The sequence below is a fragment of the Neovison vison genome, chromosome 14 (assembly GCF_020171115.1).
Source record: "Neovison vison isolate M4711 chromosome 14, ASM_NN_V1, whole genome shotgun sequence".
Lineage (NCBI taxonomy): Eukaryota > Metazoa > Chordata > Mammalia > Carnivora > Mustelidae > Neogale > Neogale vison.
The window spans coordinates 39,777,071-39,795,106 of record NC_058104.1 but is presented as its reverse complement, the minus strand read 5'-3'; the positions used below and the strand labels follow the sequence as shown (position 1 = coordinate 39,795,106).

The 18,036-nt window shown below is 58.7% G+C and overlaps 1 protein-coding gene across 1 annotated transcript; it reads left to right on the top strand.

The window, feature by feature from the left end:
• Positions 1 to 6,853: 6,853 nt before the first annotated feature.
• ZNF629 (zinc finger protein 629) lies at positions 6,854 to 15,597 on the top strand. Its single transcript, XM_044232664.1, has 3 exons — positions 6,854 to 7,031; positions 9,511 to 9,618; positions 9,773 to 15,597. The coding sequence occupies exons 2-3, from the start codon at positions 9,546 to 9,548 to the stop codon at positions 12,304 to 12,306; spliced, it is 2,607 nt and encodes an 868-aa protein (XP_044088599.1). The 5' UTR covers positions 6,854 to 7,031; positions 9,511 to 9,545; the 3' UTR covers positions 12,307 to 15,597.
• Positions 15,598 to 18,036: the final 2,439 nt, after the last annotated feature.

The following is an 18,036-nucleotide window of genomic DNA, read 5'->3' as shown; positions in this document are numbered from 1 at the left end:
TCTATTCCTTTTTGTGGCTTAATGCTATTCCGTGGTATGGATACACACCACGTTTATCTCTTCATTCCTTGATGGACATCTGAGCTGTTTCCAGTTTGGGGCTACTATGAAGAGTGCTGGTGTGAGCCTCTGTGACCAAGCTTCTGTCATTTTGTGTGGACATATGTTGTCATTTTGTGTGGACATATGCTTTCATGGGCATGCAGACCTGGAATGGCTGGGTCACGGGTGGTCCTCTGTTTAGCTTTTTGAGGAACCACCAAATTGTTTTCCACAGTGGCCGCAGCATTTTTCATTCCTATCAGCAGCGTGTGAGGGTTGCGAGCTCTCCACATCCTCATCAACACTGGTTACTCTTGGGTTTTTAGAAAGTATTATTCTTATAACTGTCCCTGTGGGTTCGAAGTGGGATCTCACTGGGTTTTGTTTTGTTTTGTTTTGTTTTAAAGATTTTATTTATTTATTTGTCAGAGAGAGAGAGCACAAGTAGGCAGAGAGGCAGGCAGAGGGGGAGGGAGGAGCAGGTTCCCTGCCGAGCAGAGAGCTCGATGTGGGGCTCGATCCCAGGACCCTGGGATCATGACCCAAGCCAAAGCCATAGGCTTTAACCCACTGAGCCACTCAGGCGCCCCTCACTGGGGTTTTGATCTGCATATCCCTCATGGCCAATGATGTTGAGCATCTTTTCATGTGTTGTTGGCCATCTATAGATCGTCACTAGAGAAATGTCCAAGTCCTTTGCCCATGTTTTAATTGGGTGTGTGTTTGTTATTGTGTTGTTACAGTGACTTTTTTAAAGAGGGGGTTAGGCAGAGAGAGAGGGAGAATCTTAAGCAGGCTCCGTGCTAAGTGGGGAGCCTGACATGGAGTTTGATCTCATGACACTGAGATCATGATCTGGGCTGAAATCAAGAGTTGGACACTTACGTAACTTGAGTCACCCATGTGCCCCTACGGTTCTTTATATATGCTGGATACTAGTTCCTTCTCAGATACATAGTTGGCTGAAGTTTCTTCTCCCATTCTGTGGTTGTCTTCACTTTCTTGACAGTTTCCTTTGATGTACAATATTTTTTAAATTTGATGAAGTCCAATTTACCTACTTTTTTTCTTTTGTTGTTTGTATTTTTGGTATCATATCTAAGAAACCATTGCCAAATTCAAGGTCATGAAGATTTACCCCTAAGTTTTCTTCTAAAAGTTTTATAGTCTTAGGTCTTTGAATCATTTGGAGTTACTTTTGCCTTGTATTTATTTTTACACTTATAATTAGCAATTTTCTTTCTTTCTTTCTTTCTTTTTTTAAAGTCTTACCTATTTAAGTACTCCCTACACCTAACAAATTCACAACCCTGAGATCAAGAGTTGGATGCTCTTCTGACTGAGCCAGCCGAGTGCCCCGGGAACAAGCAATTTCCTACGTATCACACTGACATTGAGTTTCTGTCTCAGATATGTTTTATTCCATGAAGAAACATGCGTTGAGGAAAAATATCAAATAACACTAGAGAGGGTACCCCGATGTGGCCAAGATGGCGAGTAAAACGTAGGAATCGCTGCCGTCAGATTGTGACAAAAGAGGAGGGCAGTTCTCTAGGAGACAATGTCATCTGGGAAGGGCAGGGCAGGATATAGTGGGATTCTGAAGGAGGGAAGCCCCAGACCCGCAGCCAGCAAATCCAAGGCCCACAGACCCTAGGTTCTCAGGGTGGTTCTGTGACATGAACATGTTACCTGTCCGAAGTCCTGTACCCCCAGGAGTAAAGGAAGGGTGAGGATAACCACCTTGTATCAAGAGACACAAATGTCTGAATGTGAATTAAAGTATAGGTTCTTCTTTTATTTTTTAAGATTTTATTTATTTGACAGACAGAGATCACAAGTAGGCAGAGAGGGAGGCAGAGAGAGAGAGAGGGAAGCAGGCTCCCTGCTGAGCAGAGCCTGATGTGGGACTCGATCCCAGGACCCCAGATCACGACCTGAGCTGAAGGCAGAGGCTTTAACCCACTGAGCCACCCAGGCGCCCCCAAGTATAGGTTCTAAAGCACTTGCTCAGTGGGGCTGAGTGTCAGGGTCGAGACTTAACGTTGGCTGGCCTCTGCACAGGACCCTGAAGACAGGACTCGGCTGTGTGGAGAGGCGAAGGGAAGCATTCTAGAGGAGGCGAAGGGAGCCGAGCTTGGTGAGAGGCCGGAGGAGCAGGACAGACAGTCCTGGATTGGGGGACCCAGTGGGTGTGGAGCCTGTGGCGCTCTGTGACAATGGGGATCCCCTTGGGGGACACTGAGGAAAGAGGCAGAAAGGCTGTTTCCGACAGGCCCGCTTCCCTGGCGTTTACACGTCACTTCTCCACCCACAAGTCTGGGGTCCTTGGGAGTGGGGTGACCACGGAATCCGGCTTTAAGTCTCCAGGAGCTTACTGATTTTGTTTTTTTAAGTATCATAACCATGTGTGACAATACAATCCTCTCTTCCATCTGTCTTCAATCCCCTTTCCTGTGCTTAGGGCGCAGTCAAGCATCTGTTCAAGGGGGACGGGGACCTCTCTCGAAGGTTACTCTATGTGTCACATGTGAGTAGGAAATCAGCTGAATATGATTTAATGTGGCTTGGATCAGGACAACCCCGAAAAGGAGATCAACGTGTTGTTTTAACCCACGCTCTCCACTCCAACCTTATACTCTAAATATTTACCGTTTAAAAAGTAGAAATTGGAAATTTCCAATTTCCAAATTGGAAAGCATCAAACAAAACCAAAGAATCCCAAGTTAAATCTCTTCCTCTTACCACAGATCCTCGGTCTTTCTCCCCAGAAGTCACTGTCCTTTCCAGCACTTACATACCCTCCCCAAAACGTCGAATATGTCGACAAGCTTTCCATATGGCCAGACCCTGACTGTTGAGAACATGTGATCTGACGGGTTGTTCTACGGGTGACTGAGGCCCCGAATCGTGATGATTGGAGCTGTTTTGGGTTCACACCTTTATGCAAATATCTGGTAGCAAAACAGTATATGTATATTTTATTTACTTTCATGTTTTCTATTTATTTTTTTTTATTTTTAAAAGATTTTATTTATTTGTTTGACAGACAGAGATCACAAGTAGACAGGGAGGCAGGCGGGGGAGAGGGGCAGGCAGGCTCCCTGCTGAGCAGAGAGCCTGAAATGGGGCTCGATCCCAGAACCCTGGGATCATGACCTGAGCTGAAGACAAACGCTTACCTCCCTGAGCCACCCAGGTGCCCCGTGGCTTTCTATAGCTTAAAGTTATTGTCAAAATATAAATCTATAAAAGGTCTTGATTTTCAAAAATTTTTAAAAAAACCGAACACACACAAAAACCTTCTCTATTGGCGGTGAGGTTGGAGGAGGTGTTCCAAGCGTGAATATGCTGCTCCTTTTTGGAGGAATCCTGGGGGACCGGACAGGTGGGAAGAAGCCAAGGGGGCTAGAGGCCAGAGAACCTGTCAGAAAGTCACCCTGGCCGTTCAGGGATGACCACCAGGGAGTGCCAGTGGCCCGGGCAGGGCGACAGAAGAGGTGAGCAGACTCGGCTGAGGTGCCACAGGCCGGAGGACCTGCTGACAAACGGGGTGCAGAGGAGGGCCCGTCAGGCCTTGGGGAGCGGGACGACCGGGCATCACGGAGAGAAACGGAGCTGGTAAACCCGGACAACCGCGACGCGCACAGGTCTGTCACGCAGAGGGACAGAAGGAGCAAGGCCTCGGGGACAGGGACAAGGCTAAGCAGCTGACACGGAAGGATTTCTGGAACTGACCCCATGGAGCAGGAAGTGTTCGGGAAGAGAATGTAAAGGGAGCACGTGGCTCTGAGCCTTGGGGACCTGGTGGTTAGGAGGCAGCAGGAGGGTAGGACTCGATGCGAGAAGTCTTAGGGAGCCAGTGCAGGTTCTTGAGCTGAGGAGTGACAGCTCCTGGACTCTCAGAGGCAGAAGGGATCTCCCAGGCCTGGGACCCCGCTCTTACTCCACACCTGAGGGCCACATTCGTACAGAGCAGCCCCTAATACATCCTGTGGGCAGGCACAGCCCCGGGGAAGCGGGCCTAGCCTGTCCTGCGGCGCCGGCTGGAGGCCCCCTGCCCCGGGTGGGCAGCTGTCCTCAGGAGAGGGGTGCGCAGGAAGCAGCCCTCCCCGCCTTCTCAGGCCGCACCTCCTCAGCTCTCACATCCTGCCTGAGAGCGTCCCCCACAGAGCGGAGGGTTGGAGTCTCGGGTCAGCGCTTCAGGTCCTCCCAAGTTACGCACTCCCTGTGTCTCTCAGGACACGCTTTCCAGGCTCCTGGCGCGCCTGCCCACCGGGCTGAGGACTGTGCGCTCTGATGCGAAAAAATGAGGCAGCCGTTTCTAGAGCTGGTCCGCTCTGAATTCTTGTATCATCTCATTTGACCTTCCCATCCCTTTGGGAACCAAGGCCCCTCCCCTTTCCAAAGAAGAAGCCGGATCCCCAAGGTAGGTGCCCAACACCACCCCGAGCAGCGAGGACCCAGCAGGGACAGACCAGGGCCCATGTCCAGGAGCTCACAGCCCTCCCACAACCTGGGTCTCAGGACACGGGGGCCTGCCTTACGGGGCCACGTGGAAGGCCGCTGAGCGGCAGCCAAGAAGAACCTGGCAGTGGGTCACCCACGAAAGGCAAGGACAGGGGACAGCCATCTTTCCAGGAGGATCTCCTTTCCGGCCACTGTGCCGGCTGACTGTGGCCCACGGACAGCGGACAGCACGCAGTCACCCGCCGTCAGAACGGCCCGGTCTGAGCAGGGGCGCCCTACCCTTGCTCGCTGCTCTCTCCAGCTCCTGGAGCACGTCGGGGGAGAGGATGGCCGGGCTGGGCGGCTCGGGGGCTACCCCCAGACACACGTGAGCCATTCGGAGAGTTGTGGTTAGAAGCCGTGCGGCTCTGTCTGGATGGGATCGCAGTTCCGTACAAGGGACTTACCCACCCTCGGGATGATAGTATTGGTTTTGCGAGTTGTTATCAAGGTCTGCGGAGCCCTTGGCGTAGTGTCTGGCACATAGTAAATGCACAATAAACGGAACTCCTCAGGAGACATCCTCCTCATACTTGTTACTCTGACCTGGGGGACACACCGAGGGGTACAGAACCAGAACTCCCATCACGCGGGGGTTGGAACACCAACAGTGAGTGATCACAGATACACTGAAACCACTTCTCGGCCTCCGGGTTGGAGACACAAGAGAGTGACAGAGACTGGCACACTGGAAAACCAGCGGCCTTGTAATGAAGGAAACTACTGCCCAACCAGAGGCTGCCCCGTGAAAACTGGGGCCTTGCTGCCACATCTTTGGATTTTCCAAAGAAGCGGGAAATTTGGATCTGTATGTGAAATGGACTGATTTTTTTTTCAAAGATTGTATTTATTTGTCAGAGAGAGAGAGTGCACAAGCAGGCCAAGTGGCAGGCAGAGGCAGAGGCAGAGAGAGAAGTAGGCTCCCCACTGAGCAAGGAGCCTTCAAGAGCCTCCAGGATGCAGTTTCCAAGTCCCACCCCCAACCCCTCTCTAGACTTGTTGCCCCCAGGCCAGGTCAGGCTTTTGCAAGGAGGAGGAAACAGTGTGCTGTGAGAAACAGCAGAGAAAGGGAGGCCAGGAGGGGCAAAGGCCCTGGGGTGGGAGCGAGGTGTCAAAGGTGATGGAACCAGACGGGGTGCACCCCGCTGGGAAGGGGGGTGACGGAGACAGTGCAGAGGCCTGAGCAGGGGCAGGGCCCGGGGGCGGGGGGGGGCACTTCTGCTGGTGGCCACACTCTCTGCACCTCAGACGTACGCCCAGAGGGGCTGCATCCTCCTGAATAATTTCTGACACACAGTTTGTTCCTGCGCTCGCTCCTTCACATCCCCGGACAAATAACCCTGTTCACCTTCTCCTGGGAATCTCCTGTTGTCTATCACCGACACACTGTCCACCTTCTTGAGTTCTTGAGGGCAGAAAGCCTGATTCTTGTTCAGCTCTGGGGTCTCTCCACCACTTTTCACCCCGCAGCATCCAGGCTTCAAGAGACAAATGTGCGATGGAAATAATGACGACCGTGGCCTTAAGCACGTTGCCTCACTTCCCACAGCTCAGTTTCCTCTCCTGTAAAACGGGGATAATCACGAACTGTGGTGACGAGGAACGAGATAAGGGGTGTAAGAACTGGGAGTCCAGGTAACCTGGACCTTGGGAAGGCACCAGTGTTCTCCGGGGTTTAAAGGTTTCTCCTGCTCTGAGCCGGGTACCCTCTGAGCAGCTGGGCAAGGGCCCTCCCTGGTCAGTGAACCGCCCCCCCCTACCCCCAACTGACTTCCCTCCTGCCACCAGGGCAGCTCAGAGGAGAGCCAAGGGGGCGAGAAGCGGCAAATCCCTCCTGGCTGCCGGGGACCCTCAGCCCAGACTCCTGCTGTCATGACTTATTTCATTTATGCCATTTTCAGTCTGTAGGATACTCCCTCTTGGCATCTGCGCAGCCAGTCCATGCTCCCACCCCACAACCCAGGCCTCGGAGCCCCATCCCTGAGTCGGAGTCCCAACAAAGGCAGGCCCCAGGGGACGGGCAGCCACCAAATCCAAGCTCGGGGTTGCCAGGAGTGGCCGGCAGAACCCCCTTCCGATGGAGAGCGGCCAGCAATCCAGAGACCCCTCACTGGCATCTGGGCTTCCCCCGAGGACCCGCTCCCGCTGTGGCCCGAGAGAGGGGGGGAGAGGGGCGTCTGGGCCACCTCCCCCGCTCCCTGTCCTCTTTTTTTTTTTCCCCCAGGCTGCGGGAGGCAAAGGGTTAAATCCCATAGAGCTGATGCTCTGACTCCAGGCTAGAGGGGCCCGGGAAGCTGGGGTCACTTCCTGCTCCGTCCCAGTCACCCTGAACTGGTCCCCGGGTCCTCAGCCCGGGATCACCCCTTGAGAAGGACCCCAGAGTCCTGGGCGCCCAGCCTGCCCCCCGAGGCAGGGCATTCAAGGGGTTAAGTCCCCTGGGGCTGGATTCTGCCTTCCGGCCTTCCCCAGACCCCAGAGCCGTGAGTGGGGGACGCCGGGGTTCCTGGGGGGTGGCCCGGAGGGCCCGGGACGGCCGCCGGGAACAATGGGGCGCGGGAGGCGGGGGCGCGCGGGCCTGCGCCCCCTCCCCGCCCCGGGCGCCGGCGGGGTGGGGGCCGGGCAGGGGCGGCGAGGCCCGAGGATTCTGGGAAGAGCGCGAGGGTCCGGCGGTGGGGGAGGGGAGCGGGCGTGAGCATGCCGGGAAGCGGGACGGGGCCGCCGGCGGGGCCGGGGCGCGATCCGGGGTCCGGCGGGCGGGGGAGGCCGGGACGGGGGCTGCGGCGCGGGGGCCGGAAGAGGGTCGCGGGGACGCCCGCGAGCGCAAGTCCGGGGTCTGCGCCGCTGCGGCCGGGGGCGGGGGCGGGGGCCGGGGCCGGGGCCGGGGCGGGGGCCGCCTCCACGTCAGGGTCACCCTGGGCCGCGCTCCGGGCCGCTCTGCGGGGCAGCCGCCTCCGCCTGTCCTTCCCCCCGCGGTGGGGCCGCCCGGGGTCCAAGGCCGTGCCCCGCGGCCTGTGCCTGGTGGGCTCCGGGCACGTCGTGCCTCCCTCCGTCCTCCGGCTCTCCTGCTCCATGGCGGCCTCGGCTTTAACCCCTTCCCTTCTGCTCGCGACCGCTGGGCTCGACTTTCCTGGCACAGTCAAGGTGCATGAGGTCTTACCTGTCCTGGGAAGGCCCGCGGGCCTGTACGGAATAGGCGGAGGCCCCTGCTCCCATCGCTCCAAAGACACTTACAGATGGGGGAGGGGACATTTCATGGCCTAAGCGGCTGCAGAAGTGAAGACATTAATTTACTTCCCAAAAGCCAAGTCCTGTCTCCCCTACCGCTGTTCGGCAGGGTGCAGCTCGCTCCTGCTACACGCCGTTGCCTCCCAGCTGCCGCCTCACGAGCCCTGTCTTCCTGCACCACTGCCCCCCTAGGCACTGTGCCCCTCCCACACAGCCTCGGGAAGCCAGGACCCTCCCCAGGGACTCTGATTAGGCTCTAAACATTGTGGGAGTCTAGAATTTAGCTCCTGAGGACCTATTCCCTCAAGCTGGAATCCCGTCACCCTTTCTGGAGGGATAGCTAGCTGTGAAGTGTTACCAGGAGGCCACTCTGAACTCCTGCTCCTTTGGCGACAACCCGGTTGCAAACTGACCTTTAAAGGCATTACACCAGATGGGTTTTCCAGGAACGAGGGGCATCTCCCTCCTTCACCTTCATTCATTCAACAAAATGTCTAAGGCACCTCTTATGTGTCAGGCACTGTCCTAGGCACAGGGTACAGCCACAACAAAACAGAACAAATGAAACAGAAGAAGGGGTGTTCATGGGGGCGGGCCTTCAGCGGGGAGTACTGTTTTGAGGTCATTGGCGCCGACGGTCAGGTCTAGTCACTGGATCCGACCAGCCAAGGAAAGTGGATGGTCCTGGGAGTTTCTCCGTGTCATGGCCCACAGGTTCTGTCTGAGCTTTCCTCATCACCGGTCTCCTGCCAGCAGTCCACGTTTATGAGTTTCACGTGACTCCCAAGGTCATCTCCCTCCCAGAGGCTGGGGCGAGCCAGACCCAGAACCTTGCATTTCTGGTCTGAGCTCTGGCACTTCCCAGCCTGTGACCTTGGAGAAATCTCCCTGAGTGTTGATTTCCTGATCTGTAAAATGGACAGCCTGACTCCTCGGTCCGATCGGGAGAGATAAGGACAGAACACACACCAGGGCAGCGACTGGGCGGCCTCCACACATTTTCCCCTTCTCCCCTTTCCTTTCCATTTCCCTCTCAAGGTCATCTCTGCAGAAGTCCCCCATGGGTTCAGACTGCCCCCGCCCCCACCTCTGGCTTGAACTTTTTGTGCTGGGATAACGGGAAAGTGCCCCAGTCCTTTTGGAGGCCCCCATCCCCTCAGGGAAATCTGATTGCTTTCGTGCTTGCTTGCTTGCTTTTCTTTCTTTTCTTTTCTTTTTTTTTTTTTTTTTAACTCTTCAAGTGTTCCAGGCACTGTAAGTTCTCTGGGCTCATAAGGAAAGTTTATTGGTCCCAATTAGCAGCCCCATTAAGGAGGAAAATTAGAGTCTTAATGAGCTTCCTCTGATTAGCAAAATAACAGGTTTCCCAGCCTCTGGGCATCAGAGGGGTGGGGTGAGAGCCTCCTTCCCCTGTGGGTGTCAGATACTTCTCTAGCCCCCAGTCTGGGTTCAGAGGGTTATGACTGATGAGCTCTTAATTACACACTTAAATTCATCTACCGGCTTAGTTGTGATCTTAAGATCTGGAGTAGGAATCGGGCCTGCAGGGGTAGGGGGGCCGCTGTGAGAACAGATGCCCGGAAAAATGGGGAGGTGGGAAACTGAAGTTCACCCGAGGAGGAACACGGCCTGGGGCCAGCAAGTGAAGGAGTCGGGTTTGGGAGGTAAAGAAACTTGCAGATCGGCTCCGATCCGATCGTGTGTTCCTCTCTTCTCCCCCTCCCCCTCCCCCAGGGTCCCTGGAACACTGGGCAGTCCTGAGCTCTGGGATGGAGCCTGAGACGGCGCTGTGGGGCCCCGATCTGCAGGGTCCTGAACGGAGCCCCAGCGACGCTCACAGAGGTGAGGGGCACGAGAAGGGACTGCAGGCCCGAGCAGACAGCGGCCCGCTTCAGGGAGGGGCCCAGACTCTGGGGGACACGCAGGGGAGGGAGGAGAGCCCCGGCCCTGGGTTCTGAAAGGAAATGGGGGCTGGAGATTCCCTTCCTCTCTGTAGGTGCCGAGAGTGGGAACGAAGAGGAGAACCCTCAGCAGGAAAGTTCTGGGGAGGAGATCATCTTGGGAGATCCAGCTCCGAGTCCAGACTTGAAGGACCCATCAGAGATGCCCCCGGAGAGACCCTCCCAGGATCCGACAGTCTCTCAGGACTCCCCACCCCCACTGGGTCACCCCAACCCCTTGGACCAGCAGACCGCTCTGGATCCCCCCGCCCCTGAGGTCGTCCCTACGGCCTCGGACTGGACCAAGGCCTGTGAGGCCAGCTGGCAGTGGGGGACTCTGACCACGTGGAACAGCCCCCCGGTGGTCCCGGCCAGTGAGCCCAGCCTCCGGGAGCTGGTGCAGGGCCGCCCTGCCGGGGCCGAGAAGCCCTACATCTGCAACGAGTGCGGCAAGAGCTTCAGCCAGTGGTCCAAGCTGCTGCGGCACCAGCGCATCCACACGGGCGAGCGGCCCAACACCTGCTCCGAGTGCGGCAAGAGCTTCACGCAGAGCTCGCACCTGGTGCAGCACCAGCGCACGCACACGGGCGAGAAGCCCTACAAGTGCCCGGACTGCGGCAAGTGCTTCAGCTGGAGCTCCAACCTGGTGCAGCACCAGCGCACGCACACGGGCGAGAAGCCGTACAAGTGCACGGAGTGCGAGAAGGCCTTCACGCAGAGCACCAACCTCATCAAGCACCAGCGCTCGCACACGGGCGAGAAGCCCTACAAGTGCGGCGAGTGCCGGCGCGCCTTCTACCGCAGCTCGGACCTCATCCAGCACCAGGCCACGCACACGGGCGAGAAGCCCTACAAGTGCCCCGAGTGCGGCAAGCGCTTCGGCCAGAACCACAACCTCCTCAAGCACCAGAAGATCCACGCCGGCGAGAAGCCGTACCGCTGCACCGAGTGCGGCAAGAGCTTCATCCAGAGCTCGGAGCTGACGCAGCACCAGCGCACGCACACGGGCGAGAAGCCCTACGAGTGCCTGGAGTGCGGCAAGAGCTTCGGCCACAGCTCCACGCTCATCAAGCACCAGCGGACCCACCTGCGCGAGGACCCGTTCAAGTGCCCCGTGTGCGGCAAGACCTTCACGCTGAGCGCCACGCTGCTGCGGCACCAGCGCACGCACACGGGCGAGCGGCCCTACAAGTGCCCCGAGTGCGGCAAGAGCTTCAGCGTCAGCTCCAACCTCATCAACCACCAGCGCATCCACCGCGGCGAGCGGCCCTACATCTGCGCGGACTGCGGCAAGAGCTTCATCATGAGCTCCACGCTCATCCGCCACCAGCGCATCCACACGGGCGAGAAGCCCTACAAGTGCTCCGACTGCGGCAAGAGCTTCATCCGCAGCTCCCACCTCATCCAGCACCGGCGCACGCACACCGGCGAGAAGCCCTACAAGTGCCCCGAGTGCGGCAAGAGCTTCAGCCAGAGCTCCAACCTCATCACCCACGTGCGCACGCACATGGATGAGAACCTGTTCGTGTGCTCCGACTGCGGGAAGGCCTTCCTGGAGGCGCACGAGCTGGAGCAGCATCGGGTGGTCCACGAGAGGGGCAAGACCCCGGCGCGCAGAGCTCAGGGCGACAGCCTGCTGGGGCTGGGCGACCCCGCCCTGTTGACGCCGCCCCCGGGAGCCAAACCACACAAGTGTCTTGTCTGCGGAAAGGGCTTCAACGACGAGGGCATCTTCATGCAGCATCAGCGGATCCACATCGGAGAAAACCCCTACAAAAACTCCGATGGCCTCATCGCACACCCAGCCCCCAAGGCGCCTCCGTTCCGACCCCCCAGGCTCCCCTTCGGAGGCAATTCCTACCCAGGAGCTGCGGAGGGCCGAGCTGAACCCCCCGGACAGCCCTTTAAAATGCCCGAGGGGCAGGAGAGCTTCAGCCAAAGGCTGGGCCTGCTCTCTTCCAAGTCCTACATTTGTTCCCACTGTGGAGAAAGTTTTCTGGATCGGGCCGTGCTCCTCCAGCATCAGCTCACCCACGGCAATGAAAAGCCCTTTCTCTTCCCTGATTATAGGATTGGTCTAGGGGAAGGGGCCGGGCCCAGCCCCTTCCTAAGTGGAAAGCCCTTTAAATGCCCTGAATGCAAAAAGAGCTTTGGCCTCAGCTCTGAGCTGTTGCTGCACCAGAAAGTCCACGCAGGTGGGAAATCCCAGAAGAGTTCGGAGCTGGGGAAGAGCTCTTCTGTCCTCCTGGAGCACCTCAGGAGCCCCCTGGGGGCCAGGCCCTACAGCTGCTCAGATTGTGGGGCCTCCTTTCTTGATCGCCTGGCGCTCACCCGGCACCAGGAGACCCACACCCAAGAAAAGCCCCCCACACCTGAGGATCCCCCTCCAGAGCCAGCCACCCTGTCCACGGGCCAGGAAGGTGCGGCAGAGGCCCCCACCCCCACGGGGAGTGGCCACCTTGGGGACGGGGAAAACCCCAAGACCCTCTTGGAAGAAAAGCCCTATTTGTGCCCTGAGTGTGGAGACGGCTTCACGGAAGTCGCGGCCCTCCTCCTCCATCGGAGCTGCCACCCTGGGGTCACCTTGTGAAATGGGTCTGGAGACCAAGGGCCTCTCTCTCCTGAGAGGAACACTGGCTCTCCCCGGAGATGGTGTGGGGAAAGGAGGAAAACCCTGTCAGGTTGTAGAGAAGCGGAGGATAAAGAACCCGGGGTAAAAATAGTTCTTTTACATCAGTGACGAGAAACCCTATAAAAATGTTGGTGGGAACCACTTAATAAGGCAGTAGAGAAAAACTGTTGGGTTAGAAACCCTATAAATATGTAGGAAAAAAAAAAAAAAGCCCTTTAAGTCTGTAGCAGAAAAACCCTATAAACCATAGTGGATAAAAGTTCTATTAATTGTAGGAAGAGGTCCCAATACGTCTCTAGACAACCCTATGAAACTGTATCAAAATCCTTGTGAAACTATAGGGTCGGGGAAGTGCAGGGAATCAGTGGCATTGACTGGAAAGGAGCGGCCCTCAGAAGGTGTAGCCGGGCCTCCCGAGAACTTGACGGCGGTGTTCCCTCCCGCTGGAGTTCGGAGGGGGCCTCTCTCCCAGAAGCCTTGGACAGTGACACTGAGGAAAACGTTCAGCTGGGGACTAGTGTGGGGGGAGGAGAAAAACAAGGGAGGAGGAGCCCCCAGGCCCACAGAGAAGAACCAACCAGGGAACTAGGAGGAGAAAGTTCAGCTCACTGCCCTGGGGCTTCCTCGGGGGCTGAGGCCGCTCTTAGGTGATCGCGTGTTAGAGGAAGAGGCCCACGGAATTCCTTAGGAGGGAGAACCCAAAAATGGGGAAGGAAAAAAAAAGTGATGTCAAGCCTTTTTAAAGGTTTAAGTTTGGGGTGCATAGAAAGTTCAAAGAATACTGGGTAACCACCACAGTAGGGGGCAGGGAGGGATTTCTGTTAGGGTGCTTTGAGGAAAGCAAGCCAAGGTGAAGCGGTGTCCGGAGGGAGGCCAGCAAACTCGGGGCTGCCCAGGGCTCCCCGTTTGCGGGAGCTTGTTAAGCTGCAAGTGCAAGCAGATCCCAGCTGCGGCCACCAGGGCTCTCCTGAGACTTGGACTCCGAGAGGCCTCCCCAGGTGGAGGGTCCCGCCCACCCATTCTCAGGTCCCGCCGTCAGGCGCCGTCTCCTGCCATCTGTGTAACTGCCACCAGACGCGTCCTCGGATTCTGTCCTCAGTGGAGAGGGGGAGCCCGCTGCTAGTCGACCTCCAAAGAATAAAGCCCTTCAGAGGCGCCAGCTTGTGTGTGGTTAAATCCTCCCTAGACTTCTCCGAGTCAAAAGAGCCACGTGTCGGTTCTCTGTGGCCACGAGGGACAGCGAGGCGACAGAACAGAGCGCTCGGATTAGCTGGCAACCTGCTTTTTTAAGCCTCAGTCTCCCGTCTGAGCTGTTAGCAGGCTGCTGGCGGGATGAGCCGGCCGGCACGTAGCGGCGGGCATCCAGACACCCCGAGGTGGGGCCATGGGGCCCTGAAGAGCATCCGGAGGCCTGAGCACCTTCCTCGCGCTGGTACTTGGGAGCGCTCCGAGGTGGGGATGACCCAGCCCGATTGTGGCCTTGGAAGGGGACAGACCCCACCTCTCCTCCTGAGCCAGAAACCTCCAGAGGGAAATGGAAGGATGAGAAACCCGCTCCCGGCCAGGCCCGTCTCCCGTCCTCACACACTCACAGGAATGCTCCTTCATTAGCCCGGCCCGGCCCGCTAGCGCGACTGGGTGCGTGTGTGCGGGCGAGGGTTGGGGGGACACACAGACTGCTGCCCTAGGAAATGGCCGAGCGGAAACTCTCGCGACCCCTGCAACGAGAGCCACCCTCTAGCCCAGGAGACCCTGAAAGGAGAGGACTCCGTCCAGTGCTGGGTCCAAAGGAAGTGTCCGTGGGCCCCACGCTGGCACCCGCTGTGCGTTGCGGTCCTCGACTCCGAGAACGGAGATGCTGGCTGAGGGGGCCTTTCCCCGGGGAGGGCCACCCGCGTTCCTCAGAGCTGTGGAAGAGACCTAACCCCGCGACCTAAAAGCCCGAAAGGTGAGAGCACTCCCCCCTTCGTCTCTCCTGCCCGCCTGAGGAGATGACCTGAAGTTCAAAGGATCAAAATCGAGAACACTGCAGGAGGAGCAGCCCAGGCCTGCCGGGGAGAAGGGAGAGGCAGGCCTTGGCTGATGGCGGGGAGACACTGGTCACCATCCGCACAAAGCCCCAGCGCACCCAAGTGCCGGGTCAGAAAGCACTGCTGAGAGGGGAGAAGGAACCTGCCCGCCGAAGCCCGACCGACAGAAGCGCCAGCAGAGGGGGTCCCTGTGAGACTAAGGAAGAGGAGACCGTGCTCCAAGTCAAAGCAGATTTGTCCTAGGACGGCGGTAGAAAGAAACCGGCTGTAGAGACAAACCCCTTGTAAAGCTAGAAACCGCTCCGCTTGGAGACAGGCCTGCGGACTCGGTCTTCCGAGGAGTCCTGGAGAGCAGCCTGTGGGGCTCCAGGGCCGGTCTGGGGCGGTCGCGGGGGAGGCGGGCAGTGTGGCCGGAGGCCGGCCGTCAGCCGGTGGAGGACTAGGCCGTAGCACACGTCGGAGGACGCTGGCATGTGTCGGGACGGGGACGGGCCGGCGGTCTTGGCTCCGGTGGCGAATGATGACGCGGGCACGGCGAGTCGGGCTCCGGGCTTTCGTAGCAGGAAAGGGGCAGGGTCGGAGACCTTTGGGGCATGACCTGTGCTCTCTCGCCCACGTCCCCAGACTTCTTTACCCAGGAGCTTCCCGCCCAGAGCGAGCTGCATCTTGGGAGGAACGAAGCAGGGAGCTGGCCTGGGGAGGCGGCCGCGTCCAGAGTCCCTCCGGCCAGATGAGGCGAAGGCCCAGGGGCACGGGCGTGGCACAGGCCCGCCAGAACTCAGTCCAAAAGGTGCGGCACAGCCAGACCCTCCTGTCCGGGCCCCTCGCGGGCCTGGCTTCAGGCTTCAGCAGTGCCCTGGCGGAGGGGCCCAACAGGCCGGTCTGGCGAAAGCAGAGGGCAGAGGGGACCCTGGTCTGAGCTTAGGGAGCAACTTGAACCTCTGTGGAGGTCACAGGGGAACTCGACAGAACTGGGCATGGATCCTGAATGGTGGGGACACTTGAAACGGTCACAGCCAAGAGGGGACATTCCATGACACGTGCTCCGGAGGCGAGCAGCCCCCGGACTCCTTTGCCCCCATTAGGGAAGCCCCACTCAACCTGACTTGTCCCCGTGGAGTGGAGAGAGGCCCCACTTTTGAGTGTTGTGTGTCAATAACAGTGTTGTGTCACCGGTGGTCATGTTGATTAGTTGAAGAGAATAAAGGGAATAAGATTTCCCAGGTGTTTTCTGACTTGTCTTTCAAGCCTGGAGCAAGCTGAAGGGGCTCTGTCCTCTCCCGGAGCCAGGGGCTCTGTGTCTGCTCAAAAGCTCAGCTGGGCCCGTTCTCGCAGATGCCCTCAAATTCCCAAACATTGCTCACAGGTCGAAGCCAGAGGGTTTATGGATCGTTAAAATCCCCGGGCTAGGGAGAAGCACGCGGAGATGGTGGCAGAGCCAAGCAGCTCTTGTTGGTGCCCGGCTTTTGCCACCAGCAAAAGGACCGCTGGGCGGCTGCCTGGTGATTCTGGCACTTACTGGCTCTGGTCCAGCCACGCGGCCCCAGGGAGGCCTCTCCCGTCACAAGGGAAAGCTCCACAGATCTAGTTCCAAAAGCCGGTGGCACCTCCCCTGGTCCGCCCGGGCCCAGTCAGCCTACCTCTGCAACAGAGCCTCCTAGACCCTGAGGACGCATGGGTGGGGCTCTGCCCCCAGGAGGTAGCCCACAAGCCCTCACTGTGTGGAGAGGCTCGGAGAAGGGCACCACTTGCCCAAGATCCACAGGAAGGCAGTAAGGGAAACCAGAACGGCCGGGAGCAGGCTCCGTACCCAGCCAAACCTGTCCTCCCCCAGCATGGGACCTGCCTGGGCCTGGCCTGGGCTCCGCACTGTCTGGCCAGGCGGGGCTGCTCTCGCTGAATCCTCGATGCCAGGCTTGCCTCAGCTGCCATCTCCTGGGCCTAGGCCGGGCCACGGCCCCCTGAACAGCCACCTGCGAGCCACACTTGCTTTAACCTGTAGCCTGCCTCTGCCCCGGCCTGCAGGGAGCCTCCTGTCCCAGCCAGGAAGCGTTCTCTCCACTTTCTCTGCACCTCTCTGACCTAGACCTCCAGAGCAGGCTTGCTGTCTCTCTCCTTCCCCTTCCCTACCGGGAAAGCCGGAAGTGGGGTAGTAAGTAAGGGGGAAGGGACTTGCCTTTCACGGGGAGGTGAGCAGGGAAGATGATCCCGCATTCTGGGTTCGCCATCCTGGCCCCAGCGCAGGAGTCTTCAGTCAAGTGAGGGGACTTCAGGGAAACAACAGGCACTGGAGCACAGTGATTGGTTCAGAGACTTAGCACAAAAGGCTGTGGACCCAGACTCGGTGCCTGCCACAGCAGAGGGTCAGGAACCTGGCTGCAGGAAGTGACCTGAGGCGAAGGGCAAGGGCCAGGGGTGGGGTGGGGGCCAGAAAGTACAGAACATTACACTGGCTGGGCGGGAGCACATAGACCAGTAGAGACTGAGGGAAGGCAGAGAACAGAAGCCAGGTGTGCATCTTGCCTGGGGAACCTGGGGTTAGGGCACCATCTGGAGGAGAGTGACGACCTTGCCCTCCGCCCTCCCCACCATTCCATGGTGGCGGTTTTGTAGGTCTGGAACTCAGGAGGGAGAACTGCTTAGCAGCTTAGCTGTAGCCAAAGCCACGGATAAAGACAGGGAAAGTAGTGAACAAAGGAGAGGGGGTAGCTTAGGGCTGGAGGAGCAGGGCCAGCAGAAGATGGGATGAGAACCCTCAGGAGAGTGTGGCACCACGGTCCAAGGAAGTTTCGAAGAGAGTGGGCAATGTCAGACGCCCCACCGCACTGTGCGGCCAATCCTCCAGTTCTAGTTCTAGTTCTAGCTAGAACAGGTGCATTCACCATGAGGCCTGCTAAGGTGGAGCTTTGGCCCATCCTCGGGGCCCAGGGCATCACAGAGCCACTGAGGCCACTGGGGGTTACTGGGGATCGTCAGGGATCCGACCTGAGTGAAGGGACCTGATCCGCCCCTAAGGCAGAGCCTCCCAGAAATTCTGGCATCTTTATTCTCGGTCCTTCAGCTTGAGAAAGTGGTTTGATGCCTACCAGACGACGAGACCGGAGTTTTGACTTCCCGGAATCCGGCCCCAGCCGGACAGACATTTGGGGAGGTGACGTGCAGTTGCTAGTGTTTACTGGAAGCGCGCGGGGAAGACTCCCGGGAAAGCCGGCAGACCCGGACCCGCGCGGGGCAGCCCTCCTCTCGGAGCCGGCCCGCGCCTCTATGATGCAACGGGCCGCGTCCCCCCAGCCTGACGTGCGCCGCGCTCGGGCGGCGGACACTTCCCCACGGCGCGATGCCGTCCCCGGCCGCGGCCCGGGTCTCGGTGAGCGCGCCCACCGCGGCCGGCCCAGCGCCGGAGGCCCCCGCAGCCCGCGTCTCCGCCTCTACTCCGACCTGGTCCGGCCGCCGCGACCCCGCCGCAACCCCAGACGCCCGGTGGAGCCCGGAGGCGGACGAGGCCGCGAGCGCCCGCAAACGAGCGACCGCCGAAGGGGCCGCGGGGCCGCGCGAAGGCGCGACTGATGCCACGCCGGCGGCAGCCACCACCCTGCGCCCGACGCCGGCCCCTGGCTCCGACCGGGCCGGCCCCGGCATGAGCCCCCCGACGGCCGCA